The sequence below is a fragment of the Theropithecus gelada genome, chromosome 2 (genome assembly GCF_003255815.1).
Source record: "Theropithecus gelada isolate Dixy chromosome 2, Tgel_1.0, whole genome shotgun sequence".
Taxonomy (NCBI): Eukaryota; Metazoa; Chordata; class Mammalia; order Primates; family Cercopithecidae; genus Theropithecus; species Theropithecus gelada.
Window position 1 is genome coordinate 191,832,864 of NC_037669.1, and position 16,938 is coordinate 191,849,801.

Genomic DNA, 16,938 nt, shown 5'->3' on the forward strand with positions numbered 1-16,938 from the left:
CTTGCAGTGAGCTGAGATTGTGCCATTGCATTCCAGCCTGGGAGACAGAACGAGACTCTGTATCAAAAAAAAAAAAAAAAAAAAAAAAAAAGGCTGGGCATTGGCCGGGCGCGGTGGCTCACACCCGTAATCCCAGCACTTTGGGAGGCTGATCACTTGAGGCCAGAAGTTCAAGACCAGCCTGGCCAACATGGCGAAATGCCATCTCTACTAAAAATACAAAAAATTAGCTGGACGTGGCGGTGCATGCTTGTAGTCCCAGCTACGTGGGAGGCTTGAGGTGGGAGGATCACTTGAACCTGGGAGGCAAAGGTTGCAGTGAGCTGAAATCACACCATTGTGCTCTAGCCTGGGCGACAGAGCGAGACTCTGTTCTCAAAAAAAAAAAAAAAGCTGGGTGCAGCTGTGTGTACTTGTAGTCCCAGCTCCTGGGGAGGTTGAGGTGGAAGAATCACTTGAAACCAGGAGTTGAGTCCAGCCTGGGCAACACAGTGAGCCTCTGTCTCTAAAATACACACAAAGACTCAGACACTCCTACTTGGGGAAGCAGGAACCAGTTTGCTTTTCAAAGTTAGCAGTGAACCAAAGCACAGTTCCTAAGATAGTTTCAAGTTAAAGCAGGACTTCCATATTGTGGATTTGAGCCAGCCCTTCCTTCCCCAGCCCCTTGTCGCCCAGTAAATCAACTTAGGGATTATTAAGACAGCAGCACAAGCTTAAATGGCAACAATCCACAAATCTGCTTCAACTTCTGAAACCCAACATTTGTACTAGGCTTTTGTGTTAAAAAAAAAAAATTATTTGACATTTCTGATTTTTGTGAGAACTATCTTGCTTAGTAAAAATTTTGAGGTAGGTGACTAGAGACATTGTATTAGTGTGTTCTCACACTGCTATAAAGAACTACCTGAGACTGGGTAATTGATGAAGAAAACAGGTTGAATTAACTCACAGTTCCACAGGCTGAACATGAAACATGACTGGGAGGCCTCAGGAAACTTACAGTCATGGTGGAAGGCAAAGGGGAAGTAGGCACATCTTCACATGATGGCAGGAGACAGAGAGAAAAGGAGTAAGTGCTACACAATTTTAAACAACTAACTCTCCTGAGAACTCACTCATTATCACAAGAACAGCAAGAGGGAAATCTACCCCCATGATCCAATCACCTCCTACTGGGTCCCTCCTGCAACAGTGGGGATTACAATTCAATGTGCTATTTGGGTGGGGACAGAGTCAAACCACATCAGAGATCTTATTTTGGTATTAAGAAAATCCATATAAAACTGATAAATAGTAGTGTCTTGTTAGCCTACCCTTCTCAGTCTCACCTACCAGAAAGGCCTCCTGAGAATGGCTGCAGAGGGCGAGTGTCTTCTTACTCCTTCCTTATTCTTGCAAAGCAGTGCTCTCTCTCTCTTCTCTGCACACCTAAGCTTGAAACTCTTTAAAGCCAGGGAAATAATCTTATGTTCGTATTTCCTGATTTAGCTTGGCACAATGCCCTACGATCAAGTGCTTGCTTATTTTTCAATTGGGAGTGTCTTTTACATAGGAAGATAAAAATACAGAATTCTGACGCTAAGTAACTGCTTACATAGGGATACTTCCGAGACCAAGGAGCCTAACTAAACAAGAATGTAAACGTGGCTTCCTATGTTCATTAGCTCTATTATTGGTAACACTTTTTCAGACTGAACCATTTTATTAGAACAAGGCTTCTATTCAGAAAAAGCTGCTTAGAATCCTCTTTGCTTAATAAGTGAGGTCAAATGATATTAAGATATAAAAAATGAGCCTGCAGAATCCTCTTCTATTTCTAGTCAACACTGTCATCAATCCACACACAATTAAACAGATAGGAACAATTTATAGGAGTTATCTTCCAATTGCAACAATTCCCATTGGTAATAGAACTGAAATGCTAACCACTTGGCAGACTTCACTGAAAAAAATTTCAGGTTGGGCAGTTGGGATAAAATCATGACTCAACACTTGCCAAATCCACCCTCATTTACCTACTTGCAGCATTACCTCCCCCAAATAGTTCCTCAAATAAAAAACCAGATGAGTCAAATCCCAAAACCACTTGGCTGGAGTAACCAAGTTTGGGGGTATGAGCCACAGACCAGAGACACTGGTTATCTGCTCTTCTATTTTCTTGATGGGTAGCAGATGTGCTCTTGCCAACCAGTATGCAAAGAGTTGATAGTGAGCACAAGACATTCCAGAAAACGGCTTGAGCAGCAGGTCTTTGGAATAATAGTTCTATCAGTACAAAACCACTGCAGCTTAGAACCAACCACAACTACAGATTCATCTGTCCTCAATATATATTTTGCAGTTTCTTGCATAACTTACCAAAAATTAAAACCTTATGTTTGGCAAGTTGTATCCAATCCATCAATCCTCTGTGGTTATTGCTACCATGTCTTCCTTCTTTCACTGATAAACCATTCTCTTCCTTCTTTAGGAGAAAGTCCAAGTTTGATATATTAGAGACCCTGGCCTATTGCCCTACTTGGGATGTCATTTGATGGGCAAAGTGGGGTGGCTATAATGAAATATATTTGAAAAAGGTAAAACTAAGTTTTCAGTCATTTCCTATAAGCAGGACTGCTCAGACTCTTTATTATAATAATGTACATAAGTTTCCAAGGGGTAGGGGAATAAAGTACATAGTATGTGCAAAGCTTATTTCTCATACCATTTTCATGGAACACTTTGTGGGATAAGGGTTTGATGTAACACACTGGGAAGTCCTGGGTTAGGTACATGTTGGTTTCTATAGGCGGGCATGGTCCTTGACTTGTTAAGACGTATTCTATGAAAAAAATCATGTTATGAGCTTGAAACAGTCTGCTAAGAAACAAACTTGCAAAACACAACCAAATGACATGCATTCATCTCCAGCCACTGGCTATTTGTGCTTTTGAGCGATTTTTCCTAGATGGCACACAAACTGCAAACAAAATTATTTCCATTTTTTCAGATTTTAAAAAATCCCAGAAGCTCAAACACCTGAAAAATGCTACTCCTAAAGCAGTTATGTATCAATAATCCATATACATTTATTTGTAAGGTACAATTTCTAAAATGTTTTCTACATCTAAAAATGTATGAATAAAGACCATGAAATTTAGATTTGGATTTAAATCCTGTCATTTAGCATGTGTGAGGCACTAAAACTATTAATATGTAAGTGACCAAGAGCATTTTCCTCACTTACAAAGTGTAGATAAGAATGCTTGCTTTGTGTGGCGGTTTTGAGGATTAGATGTAAGGGACTGAGCACAATGCCACGACGACTAAAAAAACTACTCTGCCACAACGTAATCCATGATCCACTCCTGGTATCCAGAACACTTGGTCAATGGATTATGGTCTTGAGAGAGTTAAGTAACGATAAAACAAAATCCACACACACGCAATTGTCATATTATTGTATTTTATTACAGTATGTGTAGTGTATACTAACTTAAAGGGAAAAAAATGTAAACAAAATGAAAGTCATGGGGAAAATGGCATCTTGCTTTAATCTTCAACTGAAAGCTACCTTTAACAATCCATGTATACCATTATGTCAAATTTTAGTCTTCTCTGCAGAATTTTAGACAAATGAAAATGGACAACGTAACACCAAAGAGTTAAGCACAGAAAGTGATACTGATCAAAAAGCTGAAAGTAAAATCTACCTTGGCTAGAACTGAACATTCAGATCTGTCTCTCCAGAGGAAAATCTAACTTGAATCATAACGGTTCATATTTTGACTAGTTCATACCCTATCAATTAGCTACTTATGACTTGAACATACCTTTTCTCAGCTGCACCTGACAACCTAAAACCCCACTGGGCAATGCTGCTTGGCATGTCTTACTCCTCTGAAATCATCTACTTTCTAAAAACCAGAAAACGAGTTCGCTTGTGATTTAAATTTCAAAAAATAGTTGGTAGAAAACACAAAAAGAATCAACCGTTTAAAGTCTTATCCTTTCCTTCACTCTACAACAGCTACTTCTACAAAAAAAAAAGAGTATGTGGATACTTTCTAAGAACTCAGAAACAAGAAAACCAAAAGCAGAGGGTGCATGAATATATGTGCACTTATACAGACTGAATCTCTAATCCCCCAAGACAGATTTAAACAGGTAATCCCAACATTCCAAATTCAGAAAGCAGAGATAAACAGTTTTGTTTCTAAATCAGTGGTATTACTAGCTGAAATGTTTAGTAGAATACTGCACTTATAGTTCAGCAGTACTTTGATTATATGTCATTTAAAAAATCAAAATAATAACCATATTCCTCTAACAGCAAAGAATTCTCCCACTTTTTATTTTGAAACACTGGTATTTCCATAAACCTGCAAGTGGAAGATAAGCTGTTCAATAAAAGCCTTCATATATATGCATATATATACATATATATATATAAAATACAGACATTATTTTAGAAGTCTGTTCTGTTCATATAACAGATTATTTTGGTACTAACAAAAATTGTATACAATCCATCAATTGTATGGCTAGAAATGAAACCATCACTAAACCAAGACACACAGGGCTTTCCTGCACTTTGTTTAAGGAAAAAATTCCACATAATTCTTACTGTGTTAGAAGAATAAAGTACATTTGTCATAGTATACATTATCGTATTCCCTTAAAGCAGGGACTATTTAAAGTTTTTAAATTAAACAATGTCCAGGCTTACTTCTGTCTGTACATTCAGGAATAATCATGTCACTGGTTACATACAATTCTCATGCAAAAAAAAAAACCTCAAAAAACAAACAACCCCTCAGTTGTTTTCTTAAGTCTAATTAAGCCAAACTAATAATAGCAATTTAATTAGTAAGCTGTAAATCAGAGAGGTATAGAAATTCAGCAGTTAAACTGTTATTTCCTGCCTATAGTGCTGCTGCTACTCAATCTATTTTCTTCACGTTTAGAAGAATTCATAGGCATCGATGGTCAAAGTAAGAATTTCAACATTGCAGCAAGCAACAGAAGAGTGACAAAGTCCCTAATGTCGTGACAATCTTAATGACCTTTAAAAGGTAAAGGATTGTGTGCGTGTGTGTGGAAAGGACTCTAGGAAATAAAAGGTAAAGGATTGTGTGCGTGTGTGTGGAAAGGAGTAGGAAATAAAAGGTAAAGGACTGTGTGCGTATGTGTAGAAAGGAGTAGGAAATAAAAGCAGGAGGTTAAGACCGGTATTTAAAGGGAATGGTGAGATAGCTACATTAGAATATTTATTTTTTAAAAAACTGCTCTGAAGTCTGCCCAGTGTACCAAAAACGTTAAAAAAGAAAGAAAGAAAGAAAGAAACCCAAAAAACAAAAAACAGAGCAGACATTGGTGAAAGTTTAACCTGATAATTTATTTGTGGGGAAAAAAGCTAGTTTTGATGAGAAAAAGTTCAGTCCTTTCCTTGTAAATACAAAGAAACTCAACAGGAATTTTAAAGGTAGTAGGCCAGAAAATGCGACAGTAACTCTTATAATTCTTTTCAATTAAACAGATAAATCAAGTTGAAGACGAGTGTTAAAATACTATTCAGCCTGAATATTTATCAGTCTATATATCCTGTTGTTCAATTGGCTTTTGATTTAAAAAAAACAACAGATCGACAAACTTTATAAGAGCTACCACCACAGTTAAGAGTGATGAAAATAAATTAGTCCCCCACCCCGCAAAGATACTGTTTAACTTCTAAAGCATAAAAAGCTATATATCTTATACAAATTAACCAGTGTTTTTACAAAAGTAATGCAGTTTTGGACTGATGATATTACACTGTATTTGTGGTAAAGTACTAGGCACAAGAATATATATATCAATTAGGCATTTTCAGTCTAATCAGTCTCTAAGTTTATCATTTAATTCTTGGCAATATATAATAACTGGTATGCATTTTGGTACTTAAGTCATGAATTGTGGAGAGCAAGAAGCAATGTATTACAGTCACAGGGTTTATATCTAACAAACAATTGCAGTGTTGAACAAATCTCTTCTATGAACTTCGTAATTTGTTTTGCTGTTGGTCACTTGGAGTAGATCCTGCAAAGATAAAAGAAAAAGTCAACATAAATTGTTATATTTTGTCAACCCCGGCTAAAGTTCCCTTCTACTAGCATGCGTGATAAGCAAATATAAAAATTTTAAAGACAAATAAGGTGTATTTCATGTAGGCTGATTTAGACTGAAATAGAAGAATCTATATACTCCCCTAAATAGTCTAAAGAACAGAAGTGTCTACTTTCTGATAAACAGGTTTCAGATTGAACATTTCTGTAAATCACAGTTGGAAAGGTAAGAGTTTACGACAACTCAAATGTCCAGAGCTATAAAAAGATATATATTTATTACCTCAAAGGTATGAAATATCGCCTAAGAGTCCAAACATGTCATTTTTCTCCAATGAATTGTGTGAATGGGGGAAGAAGGGGGGAAGGGAGGAGACTGACATTGCCCAAAAACTAATGGGTTCTATAGAGAGATCTTAAAAGCTGGTAAAATGTTAAGGGCCCAAAAAGGGTAGGGGATAAATAAGGTACTTATTTCCCTAAGTCTTATCCTATTCTTGTGGGTTTTGTAATGCTAAGCAGGATATACTCCTTTGCAAGGTGTACTTCATCTCCAGTTAAGAAAAATCAGGCACTGAGCTAATACAAAATTTTAATCCTCCATTAAACTTAAACAAAAAAATATACTTATGTACTAAATGTGTGAAATGTAATATCTTATAAGCAGAGACGGACAAAATGCCATAGTTATTTTTCCAAAGAAATGGCGTTAAACAAAAAACCCTACCTCTGTAACAAAAAATAAAATAAAAATGAAAATGGATAATAGAAACATGTAACAGCTACTACTTAAGATGAAATTTGCTCAAATTAATATCAGTTAAACAGACGATGGAGTATATAATGGAAATGAAAAGCTATATGAAATAGACTAAAAGGCTGAAGCATATTATGGAATAACAAAAAGTATTGTGACCCTGACACTATGAGACAGTGACTCATCAGGCTGTATCATAGAATTATTCATATTTCATACAATGCTTACCAAAATGGTAATATAATAATAATTTAATTTCCTAAGACTTAACCACTCTGGGCACCACAAATAAAATGTTACACCTCCACTGAAAAGTATGAAGTTTGTAAGTACAAGGAGTAGATAGTGGGCACAAAAATTTTCATTAGTGGTGCAGAAATACCAGAATGACGGTTCATAAAAGTTAACTAAAGCCTATTTCCTAGGACAGATTAGGAGTTGCTAGGCTGCAGGGGCTGGGTGTCTAAGACTGAAAAAATAAAAACAAAACCAAAAACAGTTAAATAACTGTGAATCCAATAGTCAAAAGAATCCACATTAGAAAGATATGACATATTTTGTACCTAAAGGGATGTAAAAACAAATATTCCATACTAAAAACATGCTTCATTTAAAAAATTTTAAACGTTAGATCGTTATGACAAATACAACATGACCTAAAACATTCAAAACAAAATATAGCCTAATATGAAGACAAACATCCTGGCCTAAAGGCAAGTAAACCATAAGAAAGCCATATAATAAAACATATGGTCTAAAATCAAATCAACTCTGGGTATAAAAACTTTATTATTCTGAAATTGGCCATGGGGGTTAAAATTTTAGAAGTATTTGGTATAATAAAGTGAATCTCAGCAAAATTTTGTTTTTTCACAAGTTTAAAGCAAAATAAAGTCTATGATCTTAGACACAGAGCATCACAAAAGTCTCAGTGACATTTTCCAAACATCTAACCTTGATTTGATTCTTCCATATTCATGCTTTCTCCATCTGCAGTCTCTAACATTTCTTCATCTTCATCATCACGTAGGTCTTTTGAAATTAATTGTCTAGCTAGTTTGATATTGAGTCCTTCATTGTAGTGAAGCTTCCTTTTCATTTCAAATTGTCGCTTTTTTTCTATAAGATGAAAAATGTAAACTTAGGAAGTTTGATCTCAAGGATTGGCCCACACCTGTTTTATAAATAAAATTTTATTGAAACAGTCATGCTCATTTGTTTTTGTCATGCTTAAGGTTGCTTTTGTGTTCAATGGCAGAGTTGAGTAGTTCGTAATAGAGACCATTGGACCTGCAAAATTTAAAATATTTACTATCTGGCATTCATCTCGATGGAAAAACAGGAATATATCCAGCCATTAGAAATTGTATTTGTAAAGAAAGATTAAAGCTATGGGAAAATCATCCAGAAAGAGTTAAATGGTGAAAAAAAAACGAGTTACAACACCATATACTATATTTATTATGTACAATGCCTGTCACATACACACACAGAGAGAAAAATAAGACTCAGCAATTAACAGTGGTTAACTCTGAGTCAAGGAACAATGAAGTAGTTTTAATATTTTATTATCTTCTATTATTATAATTAAGAAAAAATCTTTTAAAACAATTCTTATCTGTTAAGAAAGTGCCATGATTTAAGACATTGCTGGCTAAAAACATAACCTCATTTTCAGAGTAATTTTAAGAAAAACCTGTTATAAAGTAATGATGAAGTGACTCCAAATTATTCTTTCATTCTAGTCTTCACCATAGAAACATAAAGCTGGCAGCAATTCAACACAACTGATCACATTTTATTAATAGTTGCTCTTTAAAGAGGAACTATTTATGAATACATCATTTTAAGGTTTTTAACTTTCTTAGATCAGAAAATTAAAAAAAAAAAAAAAAAGCAACAACAGAAAAGGGGGGGGCCAATATAAAATTGCCAGCTATTTAAAATCATTCACCGTTGTGTTTTTTCTTTTTTTCTCGATGGAGTTTCACTCATTGCCCAGGCTGGAGTGCAATGGCGCGATCTTGGCTCACTGCAACCTTAGCCTCCTGGGTTTAAGTGATTCTGCTGCCTCAGCCTCCCGAGTAGCTGGGATCACAGGCATGCGCCACCACTCCTGGCTAATTTTTGTGTTTTAGTAGAGATGGGGTTTCACCATGTTGGCCAGGCTGGTCTTGAACTCCTGACCTCAGGTGATCCACCTGCCTTGGCCTCCCAAAGTGCTGGGATTACAGGCATGAGCCACCATGCCCAGCTTCACCATTGTTTTATTAAAAATTTCATTAAAATATTTCAATGTCAAAAAAGCACAGAGGCTGGATGCTGGGGCTCATGCCTGTAATCCCAGGAGTTCCAGCCTGTGCAACAAGGCAAGACCCTATCTCCACAAAAAAATTTTTAAAAATTAGCTGGGCGTGGTAGTACACGACTGTGGTCCCAGCTACTGGGAAGGTTGAGCTGGAAGGATTGGCTGAGCTTAGAAGGCTGAGACTGCAGTTAGTCGCAACTATGCCATTGCACTCCAGCCTGGGTTGACAAGCGAGACCCTAGCTCAAAAATTATTTTTTAAAAAGCAGAGACATCCCTCAATAAAGGTATTTAAAGTACTTTCTTCTTTTTTAAAAATTTTAATTTTTAGAGATGAGATCTCACTATTGCCCAGGTTGGCTTCCAACTTCTAGGCTCAAGCAGTCCTCCCACCTCAGCCTCCCAAGCAGCTGGAACTACAGGTGCATGCCGCCACACCTGGCCTCCAAAGTACTTTCTCTTTGTTTGTTTTTTACCAGAGATGGGGTTTCACCATGTAGGTCAGGCTGGTCTTGAACTCCTGACCTCAAGTGATCTACCTGCCTTGACCTCCCAAAGCGCTAGGATTACAGGTGTGAGCCACCACACCTGGCCAGTACTTTCTTAATTCTCTAAGTTTTTATCCATATCTATACTTATATATATCTATACTTATATTTTTAAAACTTATACTAAAGGCCGAGCGCAGTGGCTCATGCCTGCAATCCCAGCACTTTGGGAGGCCAAGGCAGGCAGATCACGAGGTCAGGAGTTCAAGACCATCCTGACTAACACGGTAAAACCTCGTCTCTACTAAAAATACAAAAATTTGCTGGGCACGGTGGCACGCATCTGTAATCCCAGCTACTCAGGAGGCTGAGGCAGGAGGATCACTTGAACCCGGGAGACAGAGGTTGCAATGAGCAGAGATCACGCCACTGCTCTCCAGCCTGGGCAACAGAGCAGGACTCTGTCTCAAAAAAAAAAAAACAAAAAACTAATAATTACCCAGTTTAGACAATAAAGTATATGAACATACAGTAAACATTCTGCCATGGACATAATGATTTATATAGTTTTTAAATCATTACAAGTTGAGTTATAATTTAATTCCCTATTCTTGGTTAAAGATTTCTGATTTCCCCCCTTTATGTTTTCAATGTTTCTTTTGGTTTGTTTTTATTTTGTGAAGGTACATCAGCAATTTTCAATGTTTGTAAGACATATACATATAATACATTGTGCATTTGTTCTATTATTTTCTCAGTATGAGCCAGTGTTTTTCAAACTGTGCATCATGATTATTTGTTTATTTAAGATAAAGTCTCACTCTGTCACCCAGGCTGGAGTGCAGTGGCATGATACCAGTTCACTACAACCTCCACCTCCCAGGTTCAAGCGATTCTTGTGCCCCAGCCTACCGAGTAGCTGGGATTAGAGGCGCACAACACCACACCCGGCTAATTTTTGTAGTTTTAATAGAGGTGAGGTTTCGCCATGTTGGCCAGGCTGGTCTCAAACTCCTGGCCTCAAGAGATCCTCCTGCCTCAGACTCCCAAAGTGCTGGGATTACAGGCGTGAGCCACCGCGCCCGGCCATCACGATTCTTTATTAAGTCATAACTAGCATTTAAAAAGGTTAAGGTAGACTATTTATATGAACACAACAAGTGAATTATTCTTTTTATACCTACTTTTACTTTTTATGGGGGAATATCTGAAGTTGTTAAAAGTTAACATTTAGTGAGTCCTCACAATATGCCAAGATCAGTGCTAAGCGCTTTAACTGTTTTAACTCATTTAATAGTCACCAAAATATTTTTACAGCTCCCAATTTAGAAATGAGAAAACCGAGGCTCAGAGAAATTATGCAAATTAGCCAAGTAGCATACCTGGAGCACAAACTTAGGATTGTCTCCATAGACAATAATCTTAATTGCTATGCTGTGAGTTACAATTTTCTCCCTAAGCTGTCTACTGTCAATAGACAAAAATTTTTCAGCCATGTAACATCTATATAATTCAGTAACAACACCACCAGTGGAACATGAATTAATGAAATTATAATTAGTCAAATGGCTCCCCCTGCCGGTTGACTCGTGGAATTACAACTTGAGAAAAAGATCCCTCAATTAAAACTGACAGTATACATTAACAAAAAATTCCTTATTCTCAATAGATCATGTTTTTAAAGAGTAACGAGGAAACAAACTCCAGAAACTATTTCTATTTGAAATACTTCTCAAGGATCTTTTGGGGTATATTTTGGGAATATAAATTGGAAGTCACTCAAAGTTGAAGAGATATAATACAACTTGAGAATATGCTACATGTAAAATTTCTCTCGTACAAATATTAGGCTCAGACCACCATAGCTCTGTTGAACAGGCTATATTCTGAAGATGACAGAAAAGACTAGCAAATGATACCTTAGCAGCTATACGACAAAGATCCAGAGACTTCGTTCTAAAGTTTCTCAGTTTCTTCCCAGGATAGGTAGTCCCTACGCTGCAACACTTGAGGTAGGTTTCTACTGTATTTTCCTTCTTCCTCTTTTTTGTGAGTATGTGCTTTTCTTGTATCTTTCCCCTCTACCCGAAGGCTTGGATTTTCCTTTAAAAATAGTTGCAAATAAACTATATACAATTTTTTAATTCTTGAGAAGATTATACATTCACATGAATCAAAAAGTATAAAATGCAACAAGATAAGACACATTCCTTTTCTCCCAGCCTCCGTAGGTAACCACTTTTACTTGTAGAAACAGAAAAGCATGAGCAGGCAGCAATGCCTTAACTGTGTATGTGCTGAATGGCCTACAAGACCCTCTTCCATCCCTGTGAAGGGGAGGGCTGTCTCCATCTCCTTTCCTGTGACGCTCCTGCTCCTTTTGATTGATGGGACCTAATACAGACCTTCACTCTGCATCACGTTGGTTCATTTGTGAAGCTGCACCACTGTCTAACGACAGAAAAAACATATGCAATTGGGAAATCAGCTCTTCCAGCTATCCACTTGAAGACCATCCAAACACTCAATGACTTGAAAAGCATTAATTTAAAAAGTATTCACTGAGTATCTACTCTGCACTAAAAAGTACAAAGAAAATAATACTTATAATTACTTTAAAGATGGTAATACTTCCCCATATTCTTGAAATCAGGGGTAAAAAACTGTTACACAACAAAACACACAAGTAGTATCTGAATTTTAAAGATGTTGCTTTCATTTTCCCCCACTCTGTGTCCCCAAAATGAAAACCATTTGCTCATCTTCCAAATAATGGATTTATCTTGGCAAAAAGTACTAGCATCATACTGCAAGCAGTAAAGGAAATAAACTACCTCGTTCTTCAGGTGAGAGGTCACTATCCTCCTCTCCACTGCTTTCTTGTTCCTGAATCCGATACTTTGGCTCCAAGCCTTCAGCAGCAGCTAACCTATGCAACCATCACGTAAAAAGACATTAACAGTGATGTTTTGGTATTATTTAAGAGCCTTATTCAACTGTTCATTCTTACAAAAACATCTGAAGATCATTATGTGCTAGCTATAACCTGATGAGGAAAATAAAAAGCAAAAGAGCAGAAATGGGCTGGGCATGATGGTACACGCCTGTGGTCCTAGCTACTCGGAAGGCCGAGGTGGTTGGACTGGCTAAACCCAGGAGTTTGAGGTTGCAATGAGCTGTGATTGCGCCTCTGCACTCCAGCCTGAGTGACAGAACAAGGCCCTGTCTCAAAAAAAAAAAAAAAAAAAAAAAGGAATAAAAAGAGTAGAAATGGGCATAGAAACGAGTAAGCAACAAGAACAGTGGACTGGGTGTTAGAAATCAATAAGCAGTAAAGGAAGAGTGCTTTCATGAATTAACTTACGTTTGCCTTTCTCACTGCTACCTTTAAAAACAGGAGGCAGGGGCCAGGCATGGTGGTTCACCCCTGTAATCCCAGAACTTCGGGAGGCTAGGCCGGTGGATCTCTTAAGATCAAGGGTTCGAGACCAGCCTGGCCAATATGGCAAAACCCCATCTCTACTAAAAATACAAAAAGTAGCCAGGCATGGTGGCATGTCCCTGTAACCCCAGCTACTACTGGGGAGGCTGAGGCATGAGAACTGCTTGAACTTGGGAGGTGGAGGTTGCAGTGAGTTGAGATCACACCACTGCACTCCACCCTGAGTGACAGGGCGAGACTCTGTCTCAAAAAAAAAAAATAAAAACATCCACAGGGAGGTGACACATTTCAGTATCCCAAGTTCAGGTACGCTGGTCTTCCTGCCACCTACATACCTTGATTTTAATCAAGAAACAAGACGATAAAAGTTGGTGACTCAGAAGGTGAAAAAAGGGGAAAAAAAGGGAAAAAAAGTTGGCATAAAAAAGTTGATAAACAGCCTTTTCTTTCTGCTTATACAGGAAAAGCAATGTAGAATGCTTTTAACTCTGCATAATTAAAAACAGCCGAAGTGAAACTGTGCTCCAGTCATTAGTACTTACTTCTTGGCTAAGATGTCTGGCGCCATGGCTTCAGTGGTCTCAGTGTCACTACACGCATCTTCATCATCACCCATCATACTAGTATGACAAGCATATTGTAATTAATACCTGAAACATAAATTTTCAGCCACAAAAACAAGGTAGAAAACCAATTCTATCAACCTACTTAACATATCAATGTATTTATAGCTCTGTTGTTATCTTTGAGGTTTAACTTTATATAGTTCCTATTCAATACAAATACTTAAAAGTATAGCACCCAATCAAGAAAAGACTCCAAATGATTGAAAAAAAATAACAAATACAGTCTGCCTGCGATATCCATAGGATCCACATCCATAAATTCAACCAACTGTGGATTGAAAATAGCCGGAGAAAACAAAAATTTCATCTGTACTAAACATGTAGACTTTTTTCTTATCATTATTCCCTAAATGGTACAGTAACAACTATTTGCATAGTATTTACATTTTATTAGGTAATATAAGTAACATAGAGATGATTTAAAATATAAAGGAGGATGTGCATAATTATATACATCTACAATGCCATTTTATATCAGAGACTTGACTGAGGATTTTGGTATCTGAGGGAGGTCCTGAAACCCCCATGGATAATGAGGAACAACTGTACTGAAAACATAAATGATCTGGGAAAAAAAAAACACTACAAAGTTCCAATTATTTCATCCAGTGGGAAGGAACAAGTAATGCAAAGTAACTCACTGTCTGGTTTTAGAACATGCATTTCTACATCAATCTTAAGATAGAAACAAAAGATCTATGCAGATACAAGACTGAGTGAAATAACAAAATTATATCCCAAAGACCTAGTTCTAGAAGTTTACAAGTGATTTAGCTTTCTCACTCTACCCTCTAATGAAAAATTTGCTCCACACTTCAGTGCAAAAATGGGCATCCTTAATTCTTAAGCCACTGGGAAGTATATAAAGCAGAACTCCGCTATTTATAAAATACTGCCAGTTTATACATTTCCTGGTTAATGAAGGTGACAAGTCCTACAGTTTAGATGATGCTCTTTTTTTCTAAGGGAAGTTGAAATAAACTGATCTGTATTATTGAGTTTAATTAAGCAGAATAGGGTAAAATAAACATTTTGTTAATTCATAGAATTGTTGTATAGAAAATTCTAGTTGTAAAATTTACTGAATTATGTTTATATATATACATGTATATAGAAGCAATAACTTCTTGTATACTAACTGTAAGATTCTTAGGTAATAAGACATGATGTTTCTATAAAAAGTATCTTCAGTTAAATAAAACTTTTTTTTTTTGAGACAGGGTCTCACTCTATCACCCAGGAGTGCAGTGGCAACATCATGGCTCACTACAACCTCGACTTCTCGGGCTCAAGTGATACTCCCACCTAAACCTCTTGTGTAGCTGGGACTCCAGGCATGTGCTACCATTCCTGGCTTAATTCTTTTTATTTTTTGTAGAGACAGGGTCTCTCTATGTTGCCCAGGCTCATCTCCAATTCCTGAGCTCAAGCAAACCTCCCACCTCAGCCTCCTAAAGTGCTGGGATTACAAGGGTGAGCTACCATGGCTGGTCAAATAAAACTCTCAAAAAGAAAAAAAAAAGTCATGGAAAGAAATGATAAAACTGAGCGATGAACTGATAAAAGCAGGACACAGGTATCTCTGCATACACACAGCCTCAATTACTTAGGGACCAAATAACTTCTCTGGTTATTTGAATGGCAAATATCTAACATTCAAATTATATTTATAAAAAGTCAAAAAATAATGGCCATAGCTATTTTGAAAATCTTTTTTTCTTTTTCTTTGGAGACAAGGTCTCCCTCTGTCATCCAGGTTGGAGTGCAATGATGTGATCATGGCTAACTGCAGCTTCAACCTCCTGGGCTCAAACAATCCTCCTGCCTCAGCCTCCTAGGTAGCTGGGACTACAAGTACACACCACTACCTCTGGATAATTTTACTTATTTTATTTGAGACAGAGTTTCGCTCTGGTTGCCCAGGCTGGAGTGCAATGGCACGATCTCAGCTCACTGCAACCTCTGCCTTCCACGTTCAAGTGATTGTCCTGCCTCAGCCTCCCGAGTAGTTGGGATTACAGGCGCCCACCACCACACCTGGAAATTGTTATGTATTTTCAGTAGAAACAAGGTTTCACCATGTTGGCCAGGCTGGTCTTGAACTCCTGACCCTGCCTCGGCCTCCCAAAGTGCTGGGATTACAGACATGCACTGCTGCGCCTAGCCAAATTTTTAAAATTTTTTTGTGGAGGTAAGAGTCTCACTCTGTTGCCCAGGTTGGTCTTGAACTCCTGGGCAAGAGTTCTTTGGGGAAGGGTGTGGTGGCTCATGCCTGTAATCCCAGCACTTTGAGAGGCTGAGGCAGGTGGATCACTTGAGGTCAGGAGTTCGAGACCAGCTTGGCTAACATGGTGAAACCCTGTCAATACTAAAAATATAAAAATTAGCTGGGCGTGGTAGTGGGTGCCTGTAATCCCAGCTACTTGGGAGGCTGAGGCACGAGAATCTCTTGAACCTGAGACACAGAGATTGCAGTGAGCCGAGATTGTGCCACTGCTCTCCAACCTGGGTGGAGAAAAAAGAGTTCTTTGGGAGGCTAAGTGATCCTCCTGCTTCAGGCTCCCAAAGTGCTGAGATTATGTTGAGCCACTGCAGCTGGCATCAACTATTTTTTAAAATCATGTCTGATCTCAATTCTCTTAGGATACTTATCCCCAACTAACACAAGTGAGGACGGCCACTACATTTAATAAAAAGAAAGAACACTCTGATTTTGGATTCTGGCACAAAAAAGGTTTTAACACATGTTTTAGAAGTCAGGCACGCTGGTGTGTGCCCACAGTCAGCTACTTGGGAGGCGGAGGAGGGAGGATCACTTGAGTCGGGAGTTCCAGGCTGTAGTGTGCTATGACTGTGCCCGTTAATAGTCACTGCACTGGGTAACATAGCGAGATCTTGTATCTTTATTTTTTTTTTGGAAGATTTTTAATGTATATACCTGCAATTTAGGAGAAAAATAAGAATATAAACCTCTTTTTAACATGCGTATTTTTTTTTAACTAATTGTAATTTTATTGTTTTTCCTCCCCTCTATTTTTATTTCAATAGGTTTTTGGGAAATAAGTAGTGTTTGGTTACATGGGTAAGTTCCTCAGTGGTGACTTCTGACATTCTGGTGCACCCATCACCCGAGCAATGTACACTGTACCCAATGTGTAATCTTTTATCCCTCTCCCCGCTTCACCCCTCCCACCCCATCCCCAAAGTCCACTGTATCATTCTTATGCCTTCG

At 37.7% G+C, this 16,938-nt stretch overlaps 1 protein-coding gene and 1 pseudogene across 3 annotated transcripts in view; both read right to left on the reverse strand.

The window, feature by feature from the left end:
* Nucleotides 1-3,431: 3,431 nt before the first annotated feature.
* The window catches only part of PPP1R2 (protein phosphatase 1 regulatory inhibitor subunit 2), a 29,049-nt gene continuing 15,542 nt past the window's right edge, over nt 3,432-16,938 (reverse strand). The window contains exons 3-6 of one of the 3 annotated variants that reach the window (XM_025375945.1): nt 13,623-13,700; nt 12,473-12,567; nt 7,798-7,962; nt 3,432-6,060 (exon numbers count right to left, since the gene is read on the reverse strand). In XM_025375945.1, coding sequence (XP_025231730.1) covers nt 6,014-6,060; nt 7,798-7,962; nt 12,473-12,567; nt 13,623-13,700 — 385 coding nt within the window. In that variant the 3' untranslated portion in view covers nt 3,432-6,013. Of the gene's footprint in view, nt 6,061-7,797; nt 7,963-12,469; nt 12,568-13,622; nt 13,701-16,938 lie in introns of all 3 variants that reach the window. The other 2 variants (XM_025375943.1, XM_025375946.1) reach the window with 2 other exon arrangements.
* LOC112619942 lies at nt 11,895-12,007 on the reverse strand (annotated as a pseudogene).